We start from the raw sequence: 24,662 nt of genomic DNA on the forward strand, positions 1-24,662 counted from the left end.
AAGAAGAAAAAGAAGCAAATATACAGAATTTGATATTTATGATTTGTATATATACAATTTTATTTAATTATTTATTTTTTGTAAACTTTATTATAAGATATAAGCATTAATCTCATTGTGAAATTATCTATAATACACAAATTAAAAAATCACTTCAAAGATTTTTCTTAACTGTTATAAAAGGTTTAATAAATATATATAATCAGTGATTTAGTTATACTGTAGCGCATTATAAACAAGAAAGCAGCTTTCAATAATTCTTAGTTTACGAACGGCAGTTTTCTAACAAGTCACTTTTTTCATCAAATACTGTGTGATATTAATATTGTTATTATATATTACTTTATGACAAGTTACCAAATAGTAGACTTGGTAAAACAGTACAAGGCAGCTTTGTAGTACTCTAGAGGAACAGGCTAAAACTAAAGCGCCATTGTAACTAATGCGGCTTGAGATGAAACAAACTTTTGAGTTTTATTATGGTTATTAAGATTATTTTAATTAATTTAATTTGTTATGATTAGTGACGTATCTATTTTTTAATTCTTCTATTAACGAAAATATGACTCGACGTGGTTCGTGTTGTTCAGTTTATGGTTGCTTAAATTACAAACAAGATGGCAAAAATTTGTCGTTTTACAGACTCCCAAAAAATCATGAGAGGTTAGTCATCAGATTATAGTGCTTAGAGGTTGTAACAGAGTCGGGGTTTAATTTTGTTTACTAAGTGTGAATCCTTCTGTTTTCATTTGCAGATGCCTAGAATGGATCAAACGTATTAATCGACCAGATTTAGAAGCAGTTTTACGATCAAGGGGAACAGAGACTCTCCACAAAAATCATGTTGTTTGTTCTGCACACTTTACTGAAAATGATTTTCGAAATAAAAACTTGTTGAGTCAGGGGTAGGTTTTATACAACGCTACCTGTTGTTTATTAAATTAATTTAAGCTATTCATAATTAATTATGCAAATAATGCAGATTATTTTCTAAAATTTCGTTTTATTGAGTATGCATATTTACTTGATTTCTGAATTTGATTGTAACTGTCGTGTTTACCACTTAACTGGAATAAATTGTTTGATACTTCAGCCTTAAAATCTTGCTTAAAGCTGTAGACAAGTTAGCTAATCAGGTAGTCGTTTGAATTGATAGATTTGTTAAAGCTGTAATCATAACCAGTAATATTTTATTTCTGTTTGCTTTATGTGTTTTCAAATTGGTCTCGGTACTTGCGTATTAATGCCACCGCAGCTACAGGTTTATTTAAAAACAAAGTAGTCAATCGGATTTCGGTGGAAAATGAACAGTCTCTTTATTAATTTTAGTAAATAGTTATTTATATTTATTTTTTTTATAAATATAATTTAACCAAACTTAACCTACGCTCGCTTCGCTCGCTAACCTTGACTAATTAGCACTGTAATTTTTTGAGTATTTATTTAATAAATTCAGTAATTATTGCAATTATTTATTATTTAAATAATCAAAACACTCCTGTTAATTAGGTTAGCGAGCGTAGGTTAAGTTTGGTTAAATTATATTTATAAAATAAATAAATATAAATAACCATTTATTAAAATTAATAAAGAGACTGTTTTGAATCTATGTTAACTCTATGTCGGCCCATTTTCCACCAAAATCTGATTGACTACTTTGTTTTTAAATAAAGCTGTAGCTGCAGTGGCGTTAATACGTAAGTACCGTGGTCTCTCTCATTTCATATTAAACGTTTTCCTCTGTGTAATAGCTTAGCTCTAGAAGTTTGTATTTAGCAAGTGTACATTAGTAAGAATATAAAATATTTTTACATTTTAATGTTGTATAGCCTTTGGTCGTATGCTGTACCATCTGTGTTTGTTGATTGTGGATTTGCATTCAAAAGAAAAGTTCCTCGTATTGTTCCACCGGTTGAAAAGCAAGAAGTGAAAAGGGAGATCACATCTGATGATAATAACAGTAATGGTGTAGAGGACAATGATGACAATAATTACAGGTTAGAAGTGATCTAAATTTAAATAATTCATTATTTTTGTTAATAAAATATTAGTCATGTATTGTATTTACCTGAATAAAAGAATTACTTTAACGTATAAATGTTTGAATCTAAAAAAAGAAGGTATAGCTGTGATATATGTAAGGATATACTGAAAATACACGTGAACCATATATGCATTGTAGTTTATTATATTGTAGATGATTTCCAGAACATGCTAGAATTCAGTAAGTCACATAGTCAACACAATGTCACATATTCACTACACATTCAATAATTGTAAACTTTATTGGATGAGTTATTTTGTGCTGGGTGACAAAGGAATTCCAGACTGTGAAAGAGTTATGTAAATGTACATGCTGAGCAAATTAGCAGTCAATCACATTCTGGTTAGGCATGCTTTTGTATAAGGTTGTGTGGGCAACTAGGCACATCGAGCAGTCAGATGTTGACAATAAGCTATGTCAGATAAAGTTAGATTATTGCTGTGGACGACAGTCTGTGAAGAAATGGTCCTTTGTCCATTTACATTTGGGACATGTAACTTGAATGTATGGATTTATCATATTCCATACTGGTTCTTTAATGTTTTTTACTTTCTCATTAATTGTGTATCTTAGCATTAGATATCATAGATTTCAATAGTTTGTAAAATTGGTGGTACTTTAGACGCTGAAGTGGCTGAAATTAAGATATCTTTTAAATTTCTTAAATCCTTTATACTTTCGTTTAAATTTTAATGTATTTTTGATTGCTAATCAGTTTTGTACAGGATTACTTGATACTCCTATATCAGTTACTTATAATTTTTATACACATTCATACAATTTTGGTTTTGTATATTTAGAGATACTATGATGAAAGATGAACTATATTTCATATAGAAAAACTTAATATTCAGAAATTCTCTTTTACAAATATAAAACTAATTTTTTTAATTTTTTGCCAAATTTTTATGTTCGGTTTAAACTGATGCTGTTTTTTATTATACAAACAAAATTAATAAATTTTAGCTTTTCATGAAAGCAGAGAATTGTGAATTACCTAATGTAAATTAATTTTGGTTGGTGAGGGATAATTGCTCCTAAGCTCTGTTTATTAAAGTAACGTCCTTGGAATGTAATTTTTTTTAGTATTTTGCCATTATTTGTGAGAAAAGCTAACACCAGTTCTCTTTTTATTTTGAAGTGTTTCAGAATTGGTTTTAAATTCAAACAGGCCTTATTCATTACAATCTGTTTGTTCTTCTAAACTTCTTGCCTCTCATAAAAAGGATGCAAAATTGTTTGCAACTCCAATTGTATTGCTCAGTGATGACTGTAAGGAACATCATAATGTGTCTCCTGGATCATGTAGACCTATTAAAGAAAGCCAATATGAAAAGAAAGAAAATGCTACTGCAATACAAATCAGTAATAATGCTTTATTTTCTAATGAGAATAGTTTGTCATCATCTCAAGAGACACGTATGTTTTTGTTTAATTTTTTTAATTTCATAGTTTTACATGAATATAGTTAGGTTGTAGATGTTTAATAATTTGTTTATTAAACTTATGTTTATTGTTTTTTTAATTAAGACAGTGATATTAGTTAATATTAAATCTTTGTGAGTAGACAGAATGTAATTCAATAGTACTAAGACTGGGCTTTTAGCAGATGGAGTTCTAAACCCAATTGAGCTTTTGTAATTGAACATAGTTAGCACTGACCATTGTTTTTCAGTAAATTAACAGAATGATTGACATTTCTTTGAATATTATTTGTTTTCTTTTAAAATTGTAGTGTGGTACCCATTAATGATTTTTTTTTTCAGTGAGAAAGTCAAACTATTCCCAGTGTATCCCAAAAGAGGATAATCATCATGAATTGTGAAAAGGTTTCTGCTGCTTGTGGGCTGATGAATTTGAATGTCACCTTAGTCATTTTGACTATGGAATGAAATGTATTGTGTTCATCATAGTTTATAATTGATGCTGAAAACCTGTTGCCATTCTTTTTGATATCAATTTTTTTTCTCCTCTTTTTGTGCTGTTCAGACTGCAAAAGTTGGAGATCCACTATGTGCTCACTTTACTAAATTTGTTTTACTCTCTTGTTTGCTTTTTCAACACTTGATTGATTTTCTGAAATAAGTGGTTTAACTTGACTGTGTATATCCACTTTGATTTAGGGAATGGGCATGCAGTACATTTTTAACTCTCCTCTTGTTGTTTAAGTAAGTTATATCATTGTACACAATTGACTGTAAGAAACACTCCATTCTTTCTTGAGCTGATTTTTCTGTCTGACAAAGAATAAGAAGATTATTAATTCAGCTTATCAAAAGAATGTATCAGATTTAAAAATGTTTGAAGTCGCAGTTTCTGATTGAAATAGTTATTACTTGGAAAATGGCATATAACTGGAAAATTATTTATCCAAAATCAGTTGCATTAAGGACAAAATGGAAAGATAACTTATTATGATTGATAGTTATTAAAATTTTTATTTTTATGAGAAATTTTTTGATTTCTTTCCTATTTTGATAGCTTAAAATTTTTTATTATTAAAAAAGTATACTTTTTTAATTCTTCCTTAATCAGATGAAGTTGTATGGTTTTACAGACAATTGAGAATAAGTTAATATACAGTTTCCAAGTAATTCAGTTAAGAAAAAAGTTAGTTATTAACCTTCAAACTTAATGGCAAAGATGTGCTTTATTAAGAAGTTTGCATTAAAACAAATTGATTTGATGAATACCTATGTAAAACAATACTAATAAGAAAAATAAATTATAGTAATACAATGTTGAAAGGAGTTAAAAAAATTACAGTAAAAAGAAAACGGTTTTTATTACACCAACCCTAATAACACAATTGAAATGCAGATTTTTTTTTTGTCAGAAGTAGTCCTTGGCATACATGCTATATGAGATAGATTAGCCAGCACTTCACATTTTTCCAGTGATATAAGTATGTTTGCAGTAAATATATACTTAATGATTAAATGTATATTTACATTTTTTACAGTATAAAGTAATATGTTCATATTAAGTGATGTATTATAAAGTATGTGTGATGTAAAGTAATGTGTTCATATAAAGTAAATATTCTAATGTGAACAAATTTAATTATTTCATTTTTGTAAAAAAAGTGGTTTTAAAAAATATCCACTCTGTGAGTCAGTGATCTAGAGATCAGTTTCTATTAAATTTAGTAATACACTCTCGGGTCTGTTTTTTTTTTCTGTTACATTATTTTTATTGCCCTAGCTCAGTCATCTTGTTCCTTGACATGATCAAATATTTATAAAAAAACCTCTCGAATCATTTTATTTTATTGTTTTGTTGCTTGTCATTCACAATATGTGAAAACTTGAACTGGCTTGGATTGTCATGTTCTATATAGGTACTGAATTTTGAGAGCATTCAGCGTTACTGTATGATTTGCTGTTAACCACTGTGCAACAGATTGCCAGAATTTATATTATTGTGGACTCGGATACTAGTGATGCAAAGATAATGTCAAAACATTAAAACTGTCAGATTTCTATCTTTTACTGACTTGCTTATGTATAAATAGAGACTATCTGTAAATAATGCTGTAAAAATGATTTATTTTGTAAAGTCTTTAAAGTTATTGTTTGAATTGTTATCTAGCTGTATTTCTTTTCATTATATTTTATCCTACGTCTATTATATACATATTATTCGATCATTTTGCTTATAGCATTTTTTGGTGTCTTTCTGTTTTATCTTTTAATGAGGGATAATTAAATAAATTCTTGTGACAACATTTTTTCTTCTCACTTTTGTTATAATTTTAGTTCATTACAACTAAATGCCACTTTTAACATCTCTTTTTTGTTTGTAAATATTAAAAAAAAAAAAAATTGTAATTTATTTATTAAGGGTTACAAAATGTTAAAAATCTCAGAATTCTAGTATTGGTTTATTTTGATCTTAATTTTTTGTTGCAGAAATTACTGGAAGTAACCAAAATGATGATGGTGGTATAAGAATAATGCCTAGTAGAATTGTTAGCCAAATTGACATAACGAATGTGACTTCAATCACTGCTGATAAGTTGTGTAGAATTTGTGGTAGATATGGAGAGGATAATTTAACACCTATATTTTGTAATATTGCCAATGATAATCGTATAATTGATGTCATCAATAAATATCTACCGATAACAGTGAGTAGCCTGTACCTATTAATCGTTTTGTTGGTTTTGGTGTTTTTTGCTGTTTGATTTATGTACTTTTTATCATTCCACGTATTAAGTCATATTAGTTATTTATTACATTATTTAAAATATCAATGGATGCTATTTTCTTATTACTACATCCAATTATTTTCTAGGTAATCTTTTGCTATAAATATGGTTATATGGTATATCAGTTTTTATATAAACATTAATAGTTTAACCTGTGGCTAATATTCATGCTGTAACAATTCATGTTTGCATGTACTTGACTGATGAAGCTGTTGGTACTGAAATGTACACTTGTTAGATTCCATAACCATAAAGATTATAGGTGACCTGACATGAGATACAAATCACTCTCAAAAATGGCATAGCTGTTCTAAAGATAAACATCCCTTTGGTGGGCATTTTAAGAAAAGTTTGGAATGAAGTGCTTTCTTACTGTCTTCTTCATTGAGTTAAACTGCTGTTCATCGGTATTCCAAGTTCACTGAAATATGGAAGATGTTTAGCACTCATCCTTCATTTTTTTTACTACAGGGACCAGCTATGTATTGAAAAGTATTACTCTTGGAGAAGATAAATTCATCACAGCAGTAAGAGATTGAGGCAGTTAATGTAGAATGACAAATTAATGTACTCTTTCTGGTTACAGAGATAGAAGAGATATAAATGAATGATTTTCCCAACAGTTATAGAACTAAGGTTATCTGATTCTTCCTCTTTTTATCTTACTGTCTGTTTGGTTTAGTCCCTGAATAGGCTAATTATCTTGTACAATTATTGTGCTGCTTCTCCCATTTTAATCATCTTAACTAAACCTGTCATTGTCAAGATGGAAATATCGTTCAGTATATAGAGAACAGTTATTTGTATGCGAATAATTTAAATGTAACTTTGGAATACATTCAGACAAGGTAAGAAAATTTTACTGTGCCAAAATTGAGCATCATTTTGATCACACCTTTATTTTTTAATTAATAATTATTACATAACAAAAATTTTGAGTAATTATTACATAACAAAAATTTTGAGTAATATCAGTTTCATTAATATCACACATAACCTACAAGTGTTTACACCAAAACTCTGATATGTGTTTGAAATGGTGGTGGAAACTGAACTTATCAATCTGTTCTGAGCAGGTTGATTTATTTTGACCCAGTTGACATGTTTCTCAGATCAGGTGGCCAAAATGACATTCAAATAATTAATGACAAGAAATGTGCTTATTTACAAGTTTTTTCTAAATGTAATGAAATTATACAGTGTTCATTCAAGTTATTGAGACTGTGACATTAACAGTTTGAATTATAAATGTTGAAGAAGTACATGATAAAGTAATAAATTATAAGTTATTGCTGTATATTTTTTAGCAGATAGAGATTTCAAAGTTGTAGAAACATTACAATCACTGTTTAGCAAACTGTGATGTCTCTGATGTTTGAAATCAGCAATTGATTTCTAACATTATAGATTGCTCCATGATAAGGAGCAATAATTATTTCTCCATGACTGGGAAATTTTTTTCCATTGTAAAATATCTTTACTCTTTTGGAAAAGTGTTCATGCTGTTCAGCATGTTCTCTCTGTACGTAATACATACATACTAATCTGTGTCTGTCATTTTCAAACACCAAACACTACAATGAATGTTTGGTATTTGTTTTCCTGATTGTCATCAGGTCCATGCTCCATTCTTTACAATACATTAGATTTATGGCTTGTCGTATCATGTTTTGTCATCATGTCCATGTTGCTTTTTATCTTAGAGGTATATAGTTTTGCACTTTATTTAAAAAATGGTGGTTTTTTTTACTTGATTTTGCTTGTGACCTGGTTGGATGGGTTTTGTAATAGTATCAAAATGATTTTTAAAAAAAAATGTAATATTCAGTTCTGCCAGTTAAGTTACTAATGAATAGCATTTTAGAGATGTTTGTAAAATACGAGGGGTATCTCTAAAGTAAAGATCACTGGGAAATTTTCCTCCTTAAGGTTGGTGAACCTGTGTCGCTCATGGCCACACTGTTAGTAATGTACACACTGCATTTTATCTTTGATTACGTGTGAGTTATTACATTATAAAATTAATAGGAAAATCGATGTTGCCGCCGACTATGAAATACATGGAGTCATACGTTGTTTAAACCATCAAAATGTTAAGTCAGCTGAAATTCTTAGGAAGTTGGTTGCTGTGTACAGTAATAATGTAATGAATGAAAGAAACGCCCGAAAACAGTGTCATCCTCAATCACTAAACAGACCAACAAACGTTAAGCCACAGCCATTTGGACACAAACTGATGGCCATGGGATCGGTTTGGCATACTCCTGATTGATTTCATCAAGATTTCATAGAGATGGAAGATTTCATAGTCGTGGAACGACTATAAAAAGCAGAAGCCTACTGCAAAACTCTACATAAGTTACGGCATGCCATTCAAAATGATGACGTAGGTGGCTGACCGACGGTGTCATCCTGCTGCACTATAATGCATGTCCACATGTTATGGGTCTGACATGTGATTTACTGAGAACATTTGGCTGGGAAATTTATGATTACCCACCTGAATTACTTACCTGATTACTCACCTGAGAATTGCAATTTACCATATGATAAAGTGTACAAAATTAAGAAAGCAATTTATGGTTTAAAAAATTTTCCTAAATGCTGATATGATGAATTTCATGAATTCATGTTATCTCAAAATTTTGTAAGCAGATACCAAAGTTGTGCTAGTAATGATTTATTAATATGTCTAAGAAGAGTATTATGTTACATTAAAGGAACTGTTGATTTGAAATTAGTTTATAGTAAAAGTTGTATCTGTGATATCAAAGGTTTTGTAGGTGCTGACTAGGGTGGTGATACCAGTGACAGAAAATCCACCGGTGAACATTGTTTTAAAATGTTTGATCGTACTGTGTCTTGGTGTTCAAAGAATCAGTTTTGTGTTGCTCTGTCTTCTGCTGAGGCAGATTATGGTAACCCTCAGTCAATGTGCCAGTGAGGCTTGTTCGTTTCAAAATATTTTAATTGATTTAGATTCAATCCAACATTATGGTAGATTCAGATGATTTAGATATAATTTTAGTAAACTATATAAATTAGTAAATCTTGTGATCAGCCGAAATGGTTGAAGCACATTGACATTATCATTTTATTAAAGAGAAAATTAAGCAAGGTATAATAAACCTTGATTAATACTACTTAATAACTTTTAATACCATTAAACTTTTAATATTTATTAATAAATTAATAACTTTTGACAAGTTTTGATGTTATGCACCATCAAATGTCGTTCAAGTGACTTGGTGACACACTCACCAAGCCTCTTGGTAAATTGTATTTGTAAGTTTAAGAAAGCTAATGTTAAAGGAAAAGAAAGTACTGATGTTTCTTTTTGTTGACATTCTTAAAGTTAATTAGGTTTTGATGTGTTATGTTATGATAATGTAATTTTGTTATATTTGCTTGTATTATTTTTATTGTGATAAACATTTTGATTGAGGGAGAGTATTGAGATGTTGGTTTATATTGACCGATAGTGAGTGAGTGTCTATCTATAGTAACAGTAGTGTAATGAAAAAAATATAACAATAAAAAAAGAATACATGCAATATATGTGATTCTTGATAGAGTTATGAGTTCTTGTTTGAGTTATTAAAATTACATTTAAGAAGTAAACTGCCCATCATGAATTTGTGTATTTATTTAAAGAACTCTACAGTATTTATGATGATTTTTTACTTTATTAAATATGATTTTTTTTCCTGATTTTATTGTTCAATCTATCTAATTATGCAGTATAATATTCTCATGTGTTGGTTTTGTTTGCAAGATAGTCATCTAATATTATGCCTAATAATTAGTATATAAAACTTTGTGTTCCAAAAAAGTTGTAATAAAACCAGCTTATATGACTTATCTTTTATCACTTTCCCTAGCTTTAATTATTTTTTAATATTTGGTGTACATTGGTGAATCCATGTTATCAGCAGTTGTGAATGAATACAGAAATTCATTTGGATTAAGTTTAAACAGTGCTTAGAAACAGCCATGTGGTTGTTTTTTTTATAGTGAGTAAAGCAATGCTTGCTTATCTAGCCAATAGCTCATTAATTTGCAAATGTTCATTTAAAATGTGTACATGATCATTTCAGATGGTCACAGTGTCAGTGACTTACGTACATTTATTCAAGGATCTTTCAAAACAATATAGATTTATCAACAATTTTTGTTATTGTTGTCTCATTTGCAGTTTGATGTATGGATTGTCTTTTCTGCTTGTGTGACCATCTTTGAATTCACCCAGAATTGATTGATTTTGATGGTGCCATAACCATAGATATTTTTGAGCACTGCGGTATCTTGAGCCAACTTTAAGCCTTTAATAAATAACCATATTTTTTTCTTTTATTTAGTTGTGTATTTTATACAGCTGTAATAAATAAACTAACTCATGAAATGTCATGAAGTTTTGATAAGAATCATCTAGAGGGGGTTAGTATTTGTCAACTATTTACTGCTATTTCTGTAATTCTAGGTAATTATCAAATGTTCCTTGTAAAAAGTCTATCATTAGTTATTAAATACATAATGTATGTTATTTGTAACTGTAATTATTTGTAAATCTGGCTTTTTGTGAATTTTATTTTATGCATTCTTAATTTCTTTTTTTTTCATTTTCTTTTAGATATCAGAAAATAAAGAAAAGTTGCCAAATAATATTTGTCATTTATGCATGTCACATCTAATTGATTGGCAGTGTTTGATTGATAAGTGTAAATTAACAGATATCTGGTTGCACAAATTATTTAATATCCCATATTCTACCAGTAATGATGAACTACAAGAAAAAGAACAGCAAATTGAAATCATTAATGAGCCATTGAAGATTGATATAAAAAGATTTCATAGAAACAGTGATTTTGATCATGATTATGTAAGTTAAAGTCACTTTGATATTCAATTTGTATGTATTTATTTAACTTTAATCTAAAACATTTTGTTTTATTTTTGAGACTAATAACTGTAACCCTGTTTATTATTTATGTGTACTGGAAACAGTAAGTTTATTCTTCCATAAAATTTATTATAATTTTCATATGTTGACAATTGTAATACTTTATAGAATTTCCAGTACTATAGTAGTAGTAAATGAATAGGGGACGTCTATTTACAGTACAACACTACCTAAATATAACACGCGCTATACTATAAAACTAATCCACAGTATAATTGATCATAATAACCATTTATTGTACCACTGCTGGTACAGTGTAATAACCATTTTACATAATGGTACAATTTATGGCAATTATGGTACAATTTATAATACCTTTTTAAGTGCAGGAAAAGAAGAGTTGTGCTAGTTGATTATTCAAATAATTTTGAAAACAGGATTTTCCTCAAAAATTCATAACTAAATAGTGCTTTTGAAACATTGTAAAAAAATATTTTTAGCTGAAATTTCAGAATAAGAATAAAAAAATTAAAGTAAAAAAGTATGTTCGATAGCTATTGTTATTGTAAGCCAACCCAATGAAAAGCATATCTGTAGTTTAAAAATATTTAAACTGTTTAAATCTTAACTCTGACTGCCTATCACGACTTGGTGATGGATGCTTTTTGTAGGCTATGTCAAAAAATATAAAGACATCATCATTAACCTTAAATAATCAAATCATTTTCACATTATGAAAAAAAGATGGGATAAAAATTGGAAAACGCATGATTGTAACCTTTGTAGAAGTATGAATTTAAAACTAAAGTCTATTGTTGGATATTGGTCCATTATGATTTTTCAACAAAAGTCTCTGCTTTACTGTTAATAAAGTTTTGCATCTCATTCCTGTTTATTACATATATACTTTTAAAACCAAATAATGTTATATTGCAACCAGTTTCCAGGGAATGCTGGACTACAGCTTACTTCTTTGGTCTTCTATGTATGTAACTATATATATTTATATACATAGTTGTAAGTGTTCCTTAATTCTACTTTCAATCTTTTTTTTTTTTTATAATTTCCTCTGCGTATCCTAAGTCGTAATTATTGCCTTCACAAATCAGTTTATCAAGTACGCTCATTTGAAAGGTTTAGTTTTGTCTTTTGTGTGCTCTTCCCTGAGAACAGTGGTCAATTTCCTAGATAGAGTTATGGAAAGATTTAAGTTGTGATTTTAAAAAGTATTTACCTTGTTGCTATACAGAGGCAATATGTAATTTTTGTCCATCTTCTCTTTTGTTTTAAAGTTAGGTTGTTTTTCTTTCCTATATTCTATCTCGTTATTTAATACGTTTTGGAATTTCATTATTAAGGGTACAGTAGACATTGCAAACTGTTTGAAGTTTATATTAGTTCGCTATTTTAAGATAGATCATATTTGCAGTTGTAATAGAACAGTAGTGGTCTTTTCAAAGACACTGGTGTTGTTTTAAATACAGAAACAATTTCAGCGAAGGGATTAGGAAAAATAAAAAAAATATCAAACAAGGGCCGGCTTGGAGACCTGCTGCTGACTTTCATAATTATTCTGATGATTACCGTATTTATTTGAGTACCCCCCGCCTCAAAATAAGCCCTGCACCTCTATTTTCCAAACCGAAAATCTAAAAAAAAAAATTGAGTATATACCGGAATTTTAAAGAGCAACAGATATGATAAAAAAATACGAAAATATTCAGAAAGTAAAGCATTTAATTCATTCATTTAAATTACAATATTAATATTACATTAATAATTAATTACCGTAAGTACTAGTTTAGTTCAGAATCAGTAGGCCAGTAAAACGAAAAGAAAGTATCATGTTGAAAAGGCTCATTTCAATACACTTTTTATATGGGATTTTATTTTTAATTAATCACTGTCACTGTCAATGTCTGTAGAAGAGTTACCGGTAGTCTGCACGTCGTTCTGCCAAAGGTGATCGTCTTCACTACCATCAAGTTCATTAGATATTCCGCATTTTTTAAAACTTTTCTTTACTAATTCCGTGGAAATTCCCAAGCATCTTTTATCCAAATATAAATCTGGTTAAAATCTGGGCGTTTGATTCTTCCTGTAGGTGTGAGAAAGAAATTTTCATCAGCCATCCATTTACTGTACAGTTGTTTTAATGCAGATTTGAACAGTTTATTAATGCAGACATCAAGTGGTTGCGATAGAGATGTCAATCCACCTGGAATTATTACTTGGTTTGTCATACCCTTTTTTAAAATGTCTTTCACTGTATCAGTTGTTTGCCCCTGATAACTATCCATTACTAGCATACCAGTATTTTTTTTATTAAGTAAATCTCCTGATCGCTTTTGCCATACACACCTGATCCTATCTAAAATTAAGGTTTTGTCCATCCAACCTGATTCCTGTGCTCTGATAATAACTCCATTTACCTGTACGGTAGGAAGAGTTTTTCTTTTAAAAACAATGTACTTAGGTAATTTGTATTCATCAGAAGTAATGATGACTTGACTTTTTGAAGAAGTTGCCAACAAATGTCCATTTGATGTTTTTCTGTTGTTCAGTTATCAAATGAGGAATAAACTTTGCTGCAACTCTATGTATATTCAGTTTTTCAGTCAAAATGTCATGGCATGATTCAATGGAGATGTATGCACCAGATCATTGATTTTCTGAGTGTGGGTGTCATCAGTTTAAATCAAAGGCCTTCCTGGTCGGGGTCAACTTCAATTGACTGACAACCACTTTTAAATCGTGAAAACTAATTGTAACATTGTGTACGACCCAGAGCATCATCGTTGTAAGCTTATTTCAAAAGTTGAAACTTTCTGTGAAAGTTTTCCCCAGTTTCACACAAAATTTTACATTGTATCATTGCTCCTGAAAATTGCACATTGCAAAAATCACTATTAACACTTAAACACGTTGCGCACAAATAACAGTAACACAAAAACTAAGTGAGATATTAACAATCTGTGATTAGAGAGGAGCTTATGCAGAACATAATGCTGTGAACCGCACATCACTAAACATCTCGGTTTGGTGCATAATTAAAAATGTTCTGTCATTTTCTGAACAGACCTAGTTCTTGCTTTGAATATTATTATTATTCTCATCAGTAACTCATAAATTCTAACACTGCTGCAATTTTCCCATTACCTTATGATATCCAATTTTTAAGTTTGTATTAATCATAATTGCTGGTAATGAAGATCATGAAAAATTTCTCATCATACAGTAGTCTTAAAAATTTAGACCTTTGCAATTTAAGCCAATTGTTGTATAATCATGTTATTTCATCCTTCAGGCTAATAAAATATTTTGTAAATAATCTGTTTTATTTTAAAAGAGAGAATACTGAAACCGTGGTAAAGTTATTGGTTTTTCTTCTTAAATAAAAAATTTGCTTATAATGAAAATTTTTTGAAAAAATTACTTTCCATTTGTTCTTTCATGTATTCATACATCACAGTCAAAACATAAGAAATATGGTGTAATAAAGTATGTCTCATTTTATTATTGTTTCATCAATTTTCCATTCTAATCTTTGTTTATAATTTCTGTTTGTTTAGTAAGGATTCTAGCCCAAAATGGGATATGGTAACTGATGATATAATGAATATTATCGATTATTTTATTTGTTAATTTCATTATGTTTTTCATTTACAGTGTGCTGTATCACCTCCACCTCCAGTGCGCTGTATTACAGTATCACCTCCATCTGATTATAAAGGTATAAACAATGAACAATATGAGAGCGATAGTGAAAGCAATCACAATCATCCAGTATATGATAATTTTACTGTCAGTGCCAGTATCAGTGAGGATATCGGAGAAGTTGATAGTGATCGTATCAGGCGTACTTATTCTAAAAGACAAATAACAGTAGATAGCCATGAAAATAGAAATAATGAAGACAGTTTTAGCTCCTCTAAAAAACAAAAACAAGAAGATTCAAGTGCTGTTAAAATATTACAAGATATCAGTAATAAGGGTAAAAAATATAAGATATTTAGTTTATCTGTTTGTGAAAAAAAAGACCACTGTGTAAAAGAAGAAGGTGTAAAAAAGGAAAGTACAAATAAAATGGATGGTAGTGATATTATTATAGGTGATAAAAGTGTAGTTACAGAAAATGATAATGACAGTAGAGATACTCTGTCTCCATCACCACCTGTAGCTCTGTATTCTGATGTTGATGAAGTCAACAGTACAAGCAAAATTAATGGAGATTTGGCACCTCCTGTACCATCTACAGAAGTAATTACATCCGAGAAATACATTGTGAGTATTTTCTGATCTTATTATATTATACCACTGTATAATTGAATTTTACACTATTAATTTTCAATCCAGGGATTATTTGAGATGTTGAAAATTTATAATTATGGAATTCTTGCAATTGTGTATCAGAAAGTTTGATAGCGCTGTCACTAGCTAAAGTTACTAATTTACTCTTTCTTTTATATAATTTTTGTTTTAATAACATTAAGCATTTATATATTTTTATTTTACTAACATGAACTTTTTATATTTATTTAACCTTCTTACTTTTTCAGTTTGTTTATGGTAATGTTATTTCCATCCATTTACTTTTCTTAGAATTTTAATTTTATATTCAGATAGAGCATCAAAAAGTAATATAAGAAAGCATTTCATTTTTACATTTCTAGCTGAGAAGTAGGAAAAATTGACAGTCAAAGTGTAAAAAGTGTTATCAAATTTTTAAATTTTGACTTCAAATGTTTAAAGATCTTCAAAAAGTAGAGTAGGAATATGTAAAGAAACAATTACCTTCCTAGTTGGCAAGTTGGTTAAAATGGCAACTTGGTATATGTACCTGTCTATAAATTGTACATATGTACTAGGATCGATTCAGAAATAAGGTTCCCAAAGAGCTTCAGTTGCATGGGAAGGTGCGAGGTGAAATCCGGCAACATCACTGTGTGCAGCTGTTCCTCCACTCTCGATTCCGCTTGGCTGTGCTCAGTCTTTGCTCAGCAGCCATCAGAGAGGACTTTCCACTTGGTTGATCCCGCTAAGTGCAAGATTCGTTCTGTAATTTGCTTTTTGCACGCCAAAGGGACTCCACCCGTGGATATTCATCGTCAGTTGACAGAGGTGTATGGCAACAAGTTTATGTCCATTTAACACATTCGAAAGTGGTGCAGGGAGTTTAGTGCCGGTCGGAAGGAAGTCCACGATGAAGAACGGAGTGGAAGACCGTCAGTTTCAGGGAGCAGTTATCAAGATGGTCCAACGTGAAGTGCTTCAAAACAGGAGGATCACTGTCCGTGAACTTGCTTGGATTCCTGGGAGTTCTTACGGTACAGTGGAAAGAGCTTTGACTGAAAAATTGGGGTATCAAGTGTGCTCGATGGATATCGCAGCTATTGACATTAGAACACAAGGAGAAATGCCTTGACTGTGCTCGCCAGTTTCTTCAAAAGTGTCAAGATGATAAGGAAGGACTCCGTCCTTGGATTGGATGGATTGAACTCCATTGTTACGGGAGACAAAACGTGGGTGTTTCATCTCACTCCCAAAACAAAACAAAAATCCAAACAGTGGCGTCACTCAGAGTCATCAGTTGCAAAGAAGTTCAAACAAACTCCTGCTGGCAAAGTCATGGCCAGTGTTTTTTGGGATCGGAAGGGGATACTGCTGATCGATTTCATGGAACAATCGACTCTGACAGTTATTGTGCAACACTAAGAAAACTCAGGCGAGCTATCCAGAACCGCCGGCAAGGACGACTGACAGCTGGTGTAACGCTGCTTCACAACAGTGCCCGACCTTACGTCTCCCGTCAAACCCAGGAACTTTTGACACACTTTGGGTGGACTGTCGTGCCCCACCCACCTTACAGTCCGGACCTTGCGCCTAGTGATTATCACTTGTTCCCCAAGTTAAAGGAACACTTGATTGGTCAATGCTTCCGGACGATGATGAAGTAAAAGAAGAGGTGAAACGCTTCCTCAACAGGTTGGCGGTGGAGTTCTACAACATTGGGATACAAAAATTAGAGCACCGTCTACAAAAATGCGTAAAAATAGATTGCGATTATGAACAAAAATACAGCAAAATTTCTTCTTTCCAACGATGTAAATTTCTGTGAGAATAAACAATGTTGTCTATTTGTAAAATTGATGGGAACCTTATTTCTGGATCTACCCTCATATATACGAGGGCGCATACAATATATGTATGAATTGCTGATTGAGCATCATAGCAGTATAATAATAAATTATTATCAATAATAAAAACCAGACCTATTAGTTTTTTGTTTGTTGTAATATATGAGCGTTTTCATAATGATCACTACATCAGATATTATAAAAAACTTTGTTAAAAAATTAAAATAGAAAAGAAGTTTGTTTCATCTTCTAGGTCAGTTAATTAAATGATATATTAAATAAATGATGTCTGAATAAAATCCGATGAAGTAGCGGCCATTACAAAAGCGCTCATATATTACAAAAAACAGATAGCAGTAAGTATGATTTTTATTATTGATAACATTATGTATGTGTAAAGTATGCATATATATGTGTTACTTATGTATGTCGCAGTACTCTAAAAAATTAGTCCGAGTGCAAGCTTGTGGATTCTCAATTGGTTTTTTATTTTAATGTTGTATTATTGACATGATTAATTTATTTTTGGTAAATATGTTGTATTTACAATCTGATTTACCTAACTCTATACATACATTCTCATATTCGTAGATCCATTAGTAAGTCATGAATTTCACAACAATCCTGAACAAAAAAACTTTCTTAACCAATTCCCATCTAAGTTTAACTAACACTTTCCTGGCCCACAGGAGTGGGTTTTTTTCTTTCTAGTAAGTATGCAGTATAACATTATAGTACTCAGTATAACATATAAAATATGGTATAATATAGTATTAGACTATCAATATGAGTATAGAAAATATGACTTACTAATAATTTGTAGCACTTAAACTTGTTTCTAAACAACTTTATTTACATTAGTGTCACTATTTACAAAGTATATTTACAATCTTAGTAATTTACTTTTATACGGTACTCTTCAAAACAAGTTCCAGATGCCTGTCTTTAGACATTATGCTAGTGTCATCAACTGACAGGTGCAGCTTGTCTTAGGTTAAATTTTATATTGTACAGAACCGATTCATTGAACATGCTTTGGAGATTAGCATTCTTTCAGTTTTCGTGATTCTACTCTGGGATATAGATTACTGTTATACCCTGGACTCTTATTCCATTATTGTACTTTTATCACATAATTCAACCTGTAGAAGTTGATCGTTAGAAATCAAATCATTTGTACTACACTGCATACAATTTCATTGAAACATAGAATGGGGGTGAAAATGAATTTGTAGCAAACTGGAAATTGAACTATGGGAGGCACTCACACTGCCAATTACATGGTTGATCAGATATTTTTATATATATTTTTTTGTAGTTTTATAAATACTGCCTGTGTCAGAAAAGATTAAAGATATTTAATCGATTTCTAAATTTGATTATACAAATTTTTAAAGAGATTTTAAAAGGCCTTTTTTAAAAAATTAAGAATTGGTAAATGGAGAAACTTTATTGTCTCATTAACTATCTTATTAATTTTTTAAACATATTTTTATGTACTGTAGGCGAGATGATTTTATAAAGTTTTCATAGATTTTTTTATTTATATATTTTTAATTTTGTTATGCATTTCAGAACATTATTTTACTTATAAGTATAACACTATAACAGTGAATCCTAAAACATAGTATTGCTACAGCATAGATGACATTGTCTTGATGCAGATAATTATTACCTTATGTTTCAGCTTTTTAGATATCTGTTCCTTTAGTCTCATTTAGAATGTAGAATGTGATACAGTATAAGATGATGTTAATATTAATGCAGTACAGTATTGCATTTCATTAAGTGAAAATTTTCAATAGAAAATTCTTGTCTGTTAACATTAGGTATTTTGAAGTATGAATTTGCAGATCATTTATGTGAATTCATATAAACTATTTCTTACAGGAGGGTAGGATGTGAAGGTGGGTTTTGATGTAATTGAAGGGGATGTGTTTTGTTATAGAATTTGATAATGGTGGTGATATATATTAAATACCATGGATATGTGCTTGAATTACTAGTGTAACATAAAAAAGTAAAGTGTTAGCATTATTTTTATTTGCTCATATAGAAATGAATACACTTACCTTTCAGTACAATACATCTTACTTTTATACGGAGTCCATCTTTTAAGTTCCTTTCTGGAGAAACTTTCTGGTTTGGTGCTTTTACCCAATGAATGATGAATACCCTACATGATGAAGAGATCATTCCATGATCTCTTCATCAAAACAAAATGATCCCCTCATACCTCTTTTTCAGTGGATCAAAAAATGAAAATCACCTGGAGCTGGTCAGGAATGTATGGTGATTAACATAGTAGTTTAAGATCGAGACCTTGAAAGTAAAGTATGATTTTGTGGCCAAATTAGGTTCATCCTTTATCCTGAAGCAAAATCACACCTTTTGAAAGTTTACCATATCTTTTGGGTTCAGTTATTTTGTCTTTAGCTTTTGATTTATTTGAATAAACTAGCTCACAGTAGTTTCCACTATTCAACATTACATCTTTAAGTATGAAGGTGTTTAATTAGACCTTCCATATCCCAGAATATCACCATCAATCTTCTGTAGACAAATGAGTTTTGAATTTTTTACCATTGGCAGTGAGTGAGGTAAATTTTGTTGCTTACTGTCTGGTTCAAAGTGGTGGATCCATCTCTCGTTATCTGTTTCAGAAATTATCTCATCTTAATTACATTTCAAAAGCTTCTGGGAAGCCCAGTGGGCACAGACTTTTCAAAAGTTTAAAGAATTATTGTCAATTGAAAGTGCTGAGCCGTGGCTTATAATCAACTTGATTGCAATTTTATCAACTTAATTTGTTCGTTATTGTAAAAAAAAGTTTGTTTTACCACTTCAATATTGTCATTCTATGTAGTGGAAGGCCTATTTTTCTGTTGCTTATCATAGCAAGAAACCCTGATTTTTTAGAAGTGCTCAATCCATTTAGATAGATCTTACTTATTTACATATAACTCTCCTATTGATCTGCATTCTGCAATAATCTCTTCCGCTTTTTAATCCTTTTGAATTGAGAAAATGTATTGCTGCTCATATTTTTTTCTTGATGCAATCAAACAAAGGAGAACTCATGCATTCATTTTAAACTAATTTTTAAACACAACTATAAATAGCTGATAATGAAGCAGTACTTCTAATGAACAGATAATATGAAATTATGATTTATATCAGACTGTGTTGCAGAACTTGTTATGGGAGAGAAGTAAAAATTTCTTTTACTTTTTATTAAAAAAAGTCTTGGATCACATATTTTTAAATTATTGCATTTTTATTACATTAATTCAAATCTGAAGAAGTGTATAAAACATCAGCCTTCTGTCCTTAATGCATTAATGACAGCATTTAACCTCTAAATTACATGTTTTTCTCATTAAAGTTTTGTCCTGATTTATAAAATAAACTGACTTTCCAAATGCCAGCTTTAGGTGGTTGAGGTCAGTTGGATTTGTAGAAAATATCATGCGTTTGATGATGCCCAAAATGGAAACATGAATGTAGTGGTTATTCAGTTGTTTCTCAGTATCTTATCCATTCAGGAAAACTCTGATCAAGGTAATCTCTAATTTGAAGAGCACAGTGAGAGGATGCCCCATCTTGATATCAAATTTCAGGAACACTGTCAGTACCTGTTACTGCTTGTTACAATTCCATCAAAGAAATAAGGTTCTAACTCTACTTTTTTGTGAGTTGACTCCAAATAAACTTCAGTTACAGCATATTCCTCCATAATAATGTGAGGACTTTAATCAGAGCATGAACCAAAACTATTAAAATTTATTAGGTCATTCATTTTGAAGCCACCATACAACTGAGCTAGAGAAATGAGAATCTGCTTCACAACAAATAACAAATTCCTACAAAATTTTACCCTTCTGTCAGAATCATTTTCATGAAGTGCTTTAAGTAATTTTAAGCTGTAACACTTAACCTTCAGTTCCTTGAGAACCTTTCATAAACTTGTTCAGGATGTTTCCATCCTGATGAAAACTGTGTGGAAAAGATGTTTGAGGGCTCTTTACTAATGTCTTTGCAATAGATTATTTATTTAAAGTGCAACTAGTTCTAAGTCTATCCAATCACGGAGCATCTCTAATGCATCCAATACTTAAAACTTTTATTTATAGAGTACACAAATGTTGGAGCATTTAGGAATCTCACATAAAATTCCTTTTTGGCTGAAAAAAATTGTATAATTTTTCTAATGAATAATAATTGTGTACATCAGCTGATTATTACCAGCTGACTGCATCAGTGAATGTTGATGTAAATAAATAAATTCATTCCTTGTTTCCTTATTTTCTCTGTTGTGATATTTAATAAAATATTGTTCCAGGCTAAACAGAGGTACAAAGTTGGAATTACACTAGTAAAGCAAATCAACAGCAGTAACAAAGGAAATAGTCATGTAGAAAACTATGTTGAAGGGATTGAAAATTTAGATAGCATTAATATAACCATATCCAAACCATACTATATTGGTTATAAACGGTCTGTAAAGTCAAACAAATATTATAAACAAGCATATGGAAGATACTATATATTTAATTGTACATATTGTGTATTGTTTAAAATGACTGCGAATGAGTACGGGAAACATATGAAATCATTCCATCCAGATAAACCACTTAAATGTCCCATTTGTAAATTTGTTTTCAAAGAAGATTATAATTTAATAATACATTTACAAGTTACTTCATGCGGTAGACCATTCAGTATTAATGAAGATGTTGGTGACAGTGTTAGTGATGAAAATCACAAAACAAATCTTAATGAAGATAATAATCAAGTTATTGGTATCGAAAAAACTCAATCAGATAATCTAGAATTCAGTGTGACTGTAAGACTGCCTCATTTAAATTTCTCTTCTAATAATAATGATTATAGTAATTCGGTTGAAAATGGTTCAGTTATACAAAGTGAAAGTGAGGGGTTGGATACCAGTAATAATCAACAGTCAACATTTCATACAGAAAATTCATCGTATGAAATAACGATTGAAACATGGAAACCTTCTACATCTTATGTAACTTTTGAACCTGGTATTGTTATCTTAGATAGTCTTTTTTGTTTCAGTTCTGATTTAAGATCGATTTTAACATCAGAAATCAAAAAGTTGTTACGTATGCAAATTTTGTCATTGTTTGATTGTAATGCTTTAAAAATGATGCTGGATACTAAAGTGAGTGAATTTTTAAAAACTGCCCAGGATGATAAAGTGATTACAATTAAGTCTGTAGATTCGAGTGCCGCATTAGAAGGAAAAAATGATCAGGTTATAGAACCTTTTGCCAAGAAGCTTCTTATTCGACAAAAGTCTATGAAAAAAGCAATTAAACCTTTAAAGAAGCTTGGTAAAGTTCGCCCATCCTTAAAAGAATTATATTCTGCCGGTCCAAGAGCGAAATTAATTAGGAGGGGGAGGCCAGTTATCGAATGTAAACAAAGAATGTGTAATGAATGCGGTGTAAAATTGAAAAGTAGTAAAGATTTATGGAGGCACAGGAAATTAAACCACATCGAAAGGAAGTGCAGTTATTGTGATTCTGTTTTTTTTTCACTAAAAAAGTTAAATAAACATGAGAAAGAACACAAAAAAGATAATCTTCTTCGTTGTGAAGCATGCAGTGTAAAATTTGATAAGAAAGAAAATTTACAAAAGCATAATTTACTAGTACACAATATCGGTGAGTATGTATGTTGTGAAGTATGCGATAAAAAATTTGTTTCTAAATCAAGCCTTCATTGTCATAAAAGAAATGTCCATGGTAGTCAGCAGCATCTCTGCCCTTATTGTGGTCAGATGTACAAGACTCTTGGTGCCTTACGAAGTCATCTTAAGGATAAGCATTCTGACAGCAGTAAAAACTTTCATTGTCCGACATGCAAAAAATCATTTAAAAATAAGTAAGTAGCTAATTTTATTTTGTTTTTCTAATGTAATATGAAGTGATGAAAATCACTTCATATCACAAATCCCAAATCAACTCACAATTGTCAGTTGAAGGTCACCTCTTACTGCATACAGTTTACTGATTGCAGTGCTCAGATATTAGAATATAAGAACTCATCATAAGTATGAAATATACAAAAGGACAGTAAAAACTACTGCTTAATATTAATGTTTGATAATTAGTTAAAATAATGTGAAAATAGCAAACAGACAGATAAGTAAAGAAAAGATTTGAAATTACGTTTCAAAAAAGTCTTTGACTTTTATAAAAGAGGGTTGGTTTTATTGATAAGGTAAACAAAAATTGAAATACAGAATAATTACCACACACTACACAACAGGATATCATGTACTAAAACTAACCAACCAATTTTATTAAGATATGTGACTGTCAATGCTACCTAGATTCTCTAACCCCCTCTTGGTAGAACACCTCATTACCCACAATGTGGAAAAACTAGTCATGTGTTAGTGTGATCTTTTTTTTTCAGTTATATATGTTAATTTTTCTCAAAAAAAAACTCCTATTGAAATGAAATATGTTACTATCTTTGTATTAAAGAAATTGAGGGGGATTATCAGCTGGAAAAATACCAGTTTTCAATTTTTAACTGCTGATTATTTTGAAATAGATATAGTTTTAGGAAATAAAATTTAAATTAGATTTTTAATTTTTTTATTTTGTTTATGCTACTATTATATGTTACTAGTAGTAAAATACTTTTGTACTGCTAATATTATAATGTATTTTTACTTAATCTAAAAGTGTGTAGATTTTTTTACTTATGAGAAGAGAAATTAGATTTTTAAAGAAAACCCAATTTAATATAATTATTTCGTACATAATAATTTTCTTTATGATAAGCCGTACCTTGTCGATTATGTTTAGTGAATTCCTCAGAAAAATTGTGAATGTGAATGCTAAATTGCAAATTACAAATACGTAAGTGCTAAATGTAATTATTTGATCTGAGAAAAAAAATATAGTAAAACATCTGTATTTGGATAAAATGGTGCATACATTATAAAATAAGAATGTTAGTTGTAAAGGTTAGAGAGTGAAAACACATTGATGCGATTTTCACCTGGAGTGTCTGAAGTAGTGTTGGCATTGGTAGTAGTTCTGTGGAGGACATAGCATACTACGACAGGACATTGTACAAGGGTGGATCAATAAGTACCCTTGTTAGGAATGAAAATGCAAGTGTTTCAGAAAAAACATTTTTATTTTTCAACATAATCTTGTTTTAGGAGGATACAGTTTTCCCAATGTCCCTGCGATTTTGTTAAACACTTCAAAAATTATGAGTTTTCAAACTTGGCATCTGTCTTGATTATGACCTCTTTTTTGAGCCAAATTTTTTTTTCCGTGAGCCATGTTTTCATGTTGGGAAACAGAAAGAAGACAGACA

The 24,662-nt window shown here is 30.3% G+C and overlaps 1 protein-coding gene across 2 annotated transcripts in view; it reads left to right on the forward strand.

The window, feature by feature from the left end:
* The first annotated feature begins 426 nt into the window (after window positions 1-426).
* LOC142324933 (uncharacterized) overlaps window positions 427-24,662 on the forward strand; it is a 34,122-nt gene continuing 9,886 nt past the window's right edge. Inside the window, exons 1-8 of one of the 2 annotated variants that reach the window (XM_075366077.1) lie at window positions 427-663; window positions 756-905; window positions 1,830-1,997; window positions 3,186-3,463; window positions 5,956-6,173; window positions 10,885-11,133; window positions 14,824-15,438; window positions 21,634-23,204. In XM_075366077.1, coding sequence (XP_075222192.1) covers window positions 563-663; window positions 756-905; window positions 1,830-1,997; window positions 3,186-3,463; window positions 5,956-6,173; window positions 10,885-11,133; window positions 14,824-15,438; window positions 21,634-23,204 — 3,350 coding nt within the window. In that variant the 5' untranslated portion in view covers window positions 427-562. Of the gene's footprint in view, window positions 664-755; window positions 906-1,829; window positions 1,998-3,185; window positions 3,464-5,955; window positions 6,174-10,884; window positions 11,134-14,823; window positions 15,439-21,633; window positions 23,205-24,662 lie in introns of those variants that run through there. The other variant, XM_075366078.1, reaches the window with a different exon arrangement.

The sequence above is a fragment of the Lycorma delicatula genome, chromosome 5 (assembly GCF_047948215.1).
Source record: "Lycorma delicatula isolate Av1 chromosome 5, ASM4794821v1, whole genome shotgun sequence".
NCBI classification, from domain to species: Eukaryota; Metazoa; Arthropoda; class Insecta; order Hemiptera; family Fulgoridae; genus Lycorma; species Lycorma delicatula.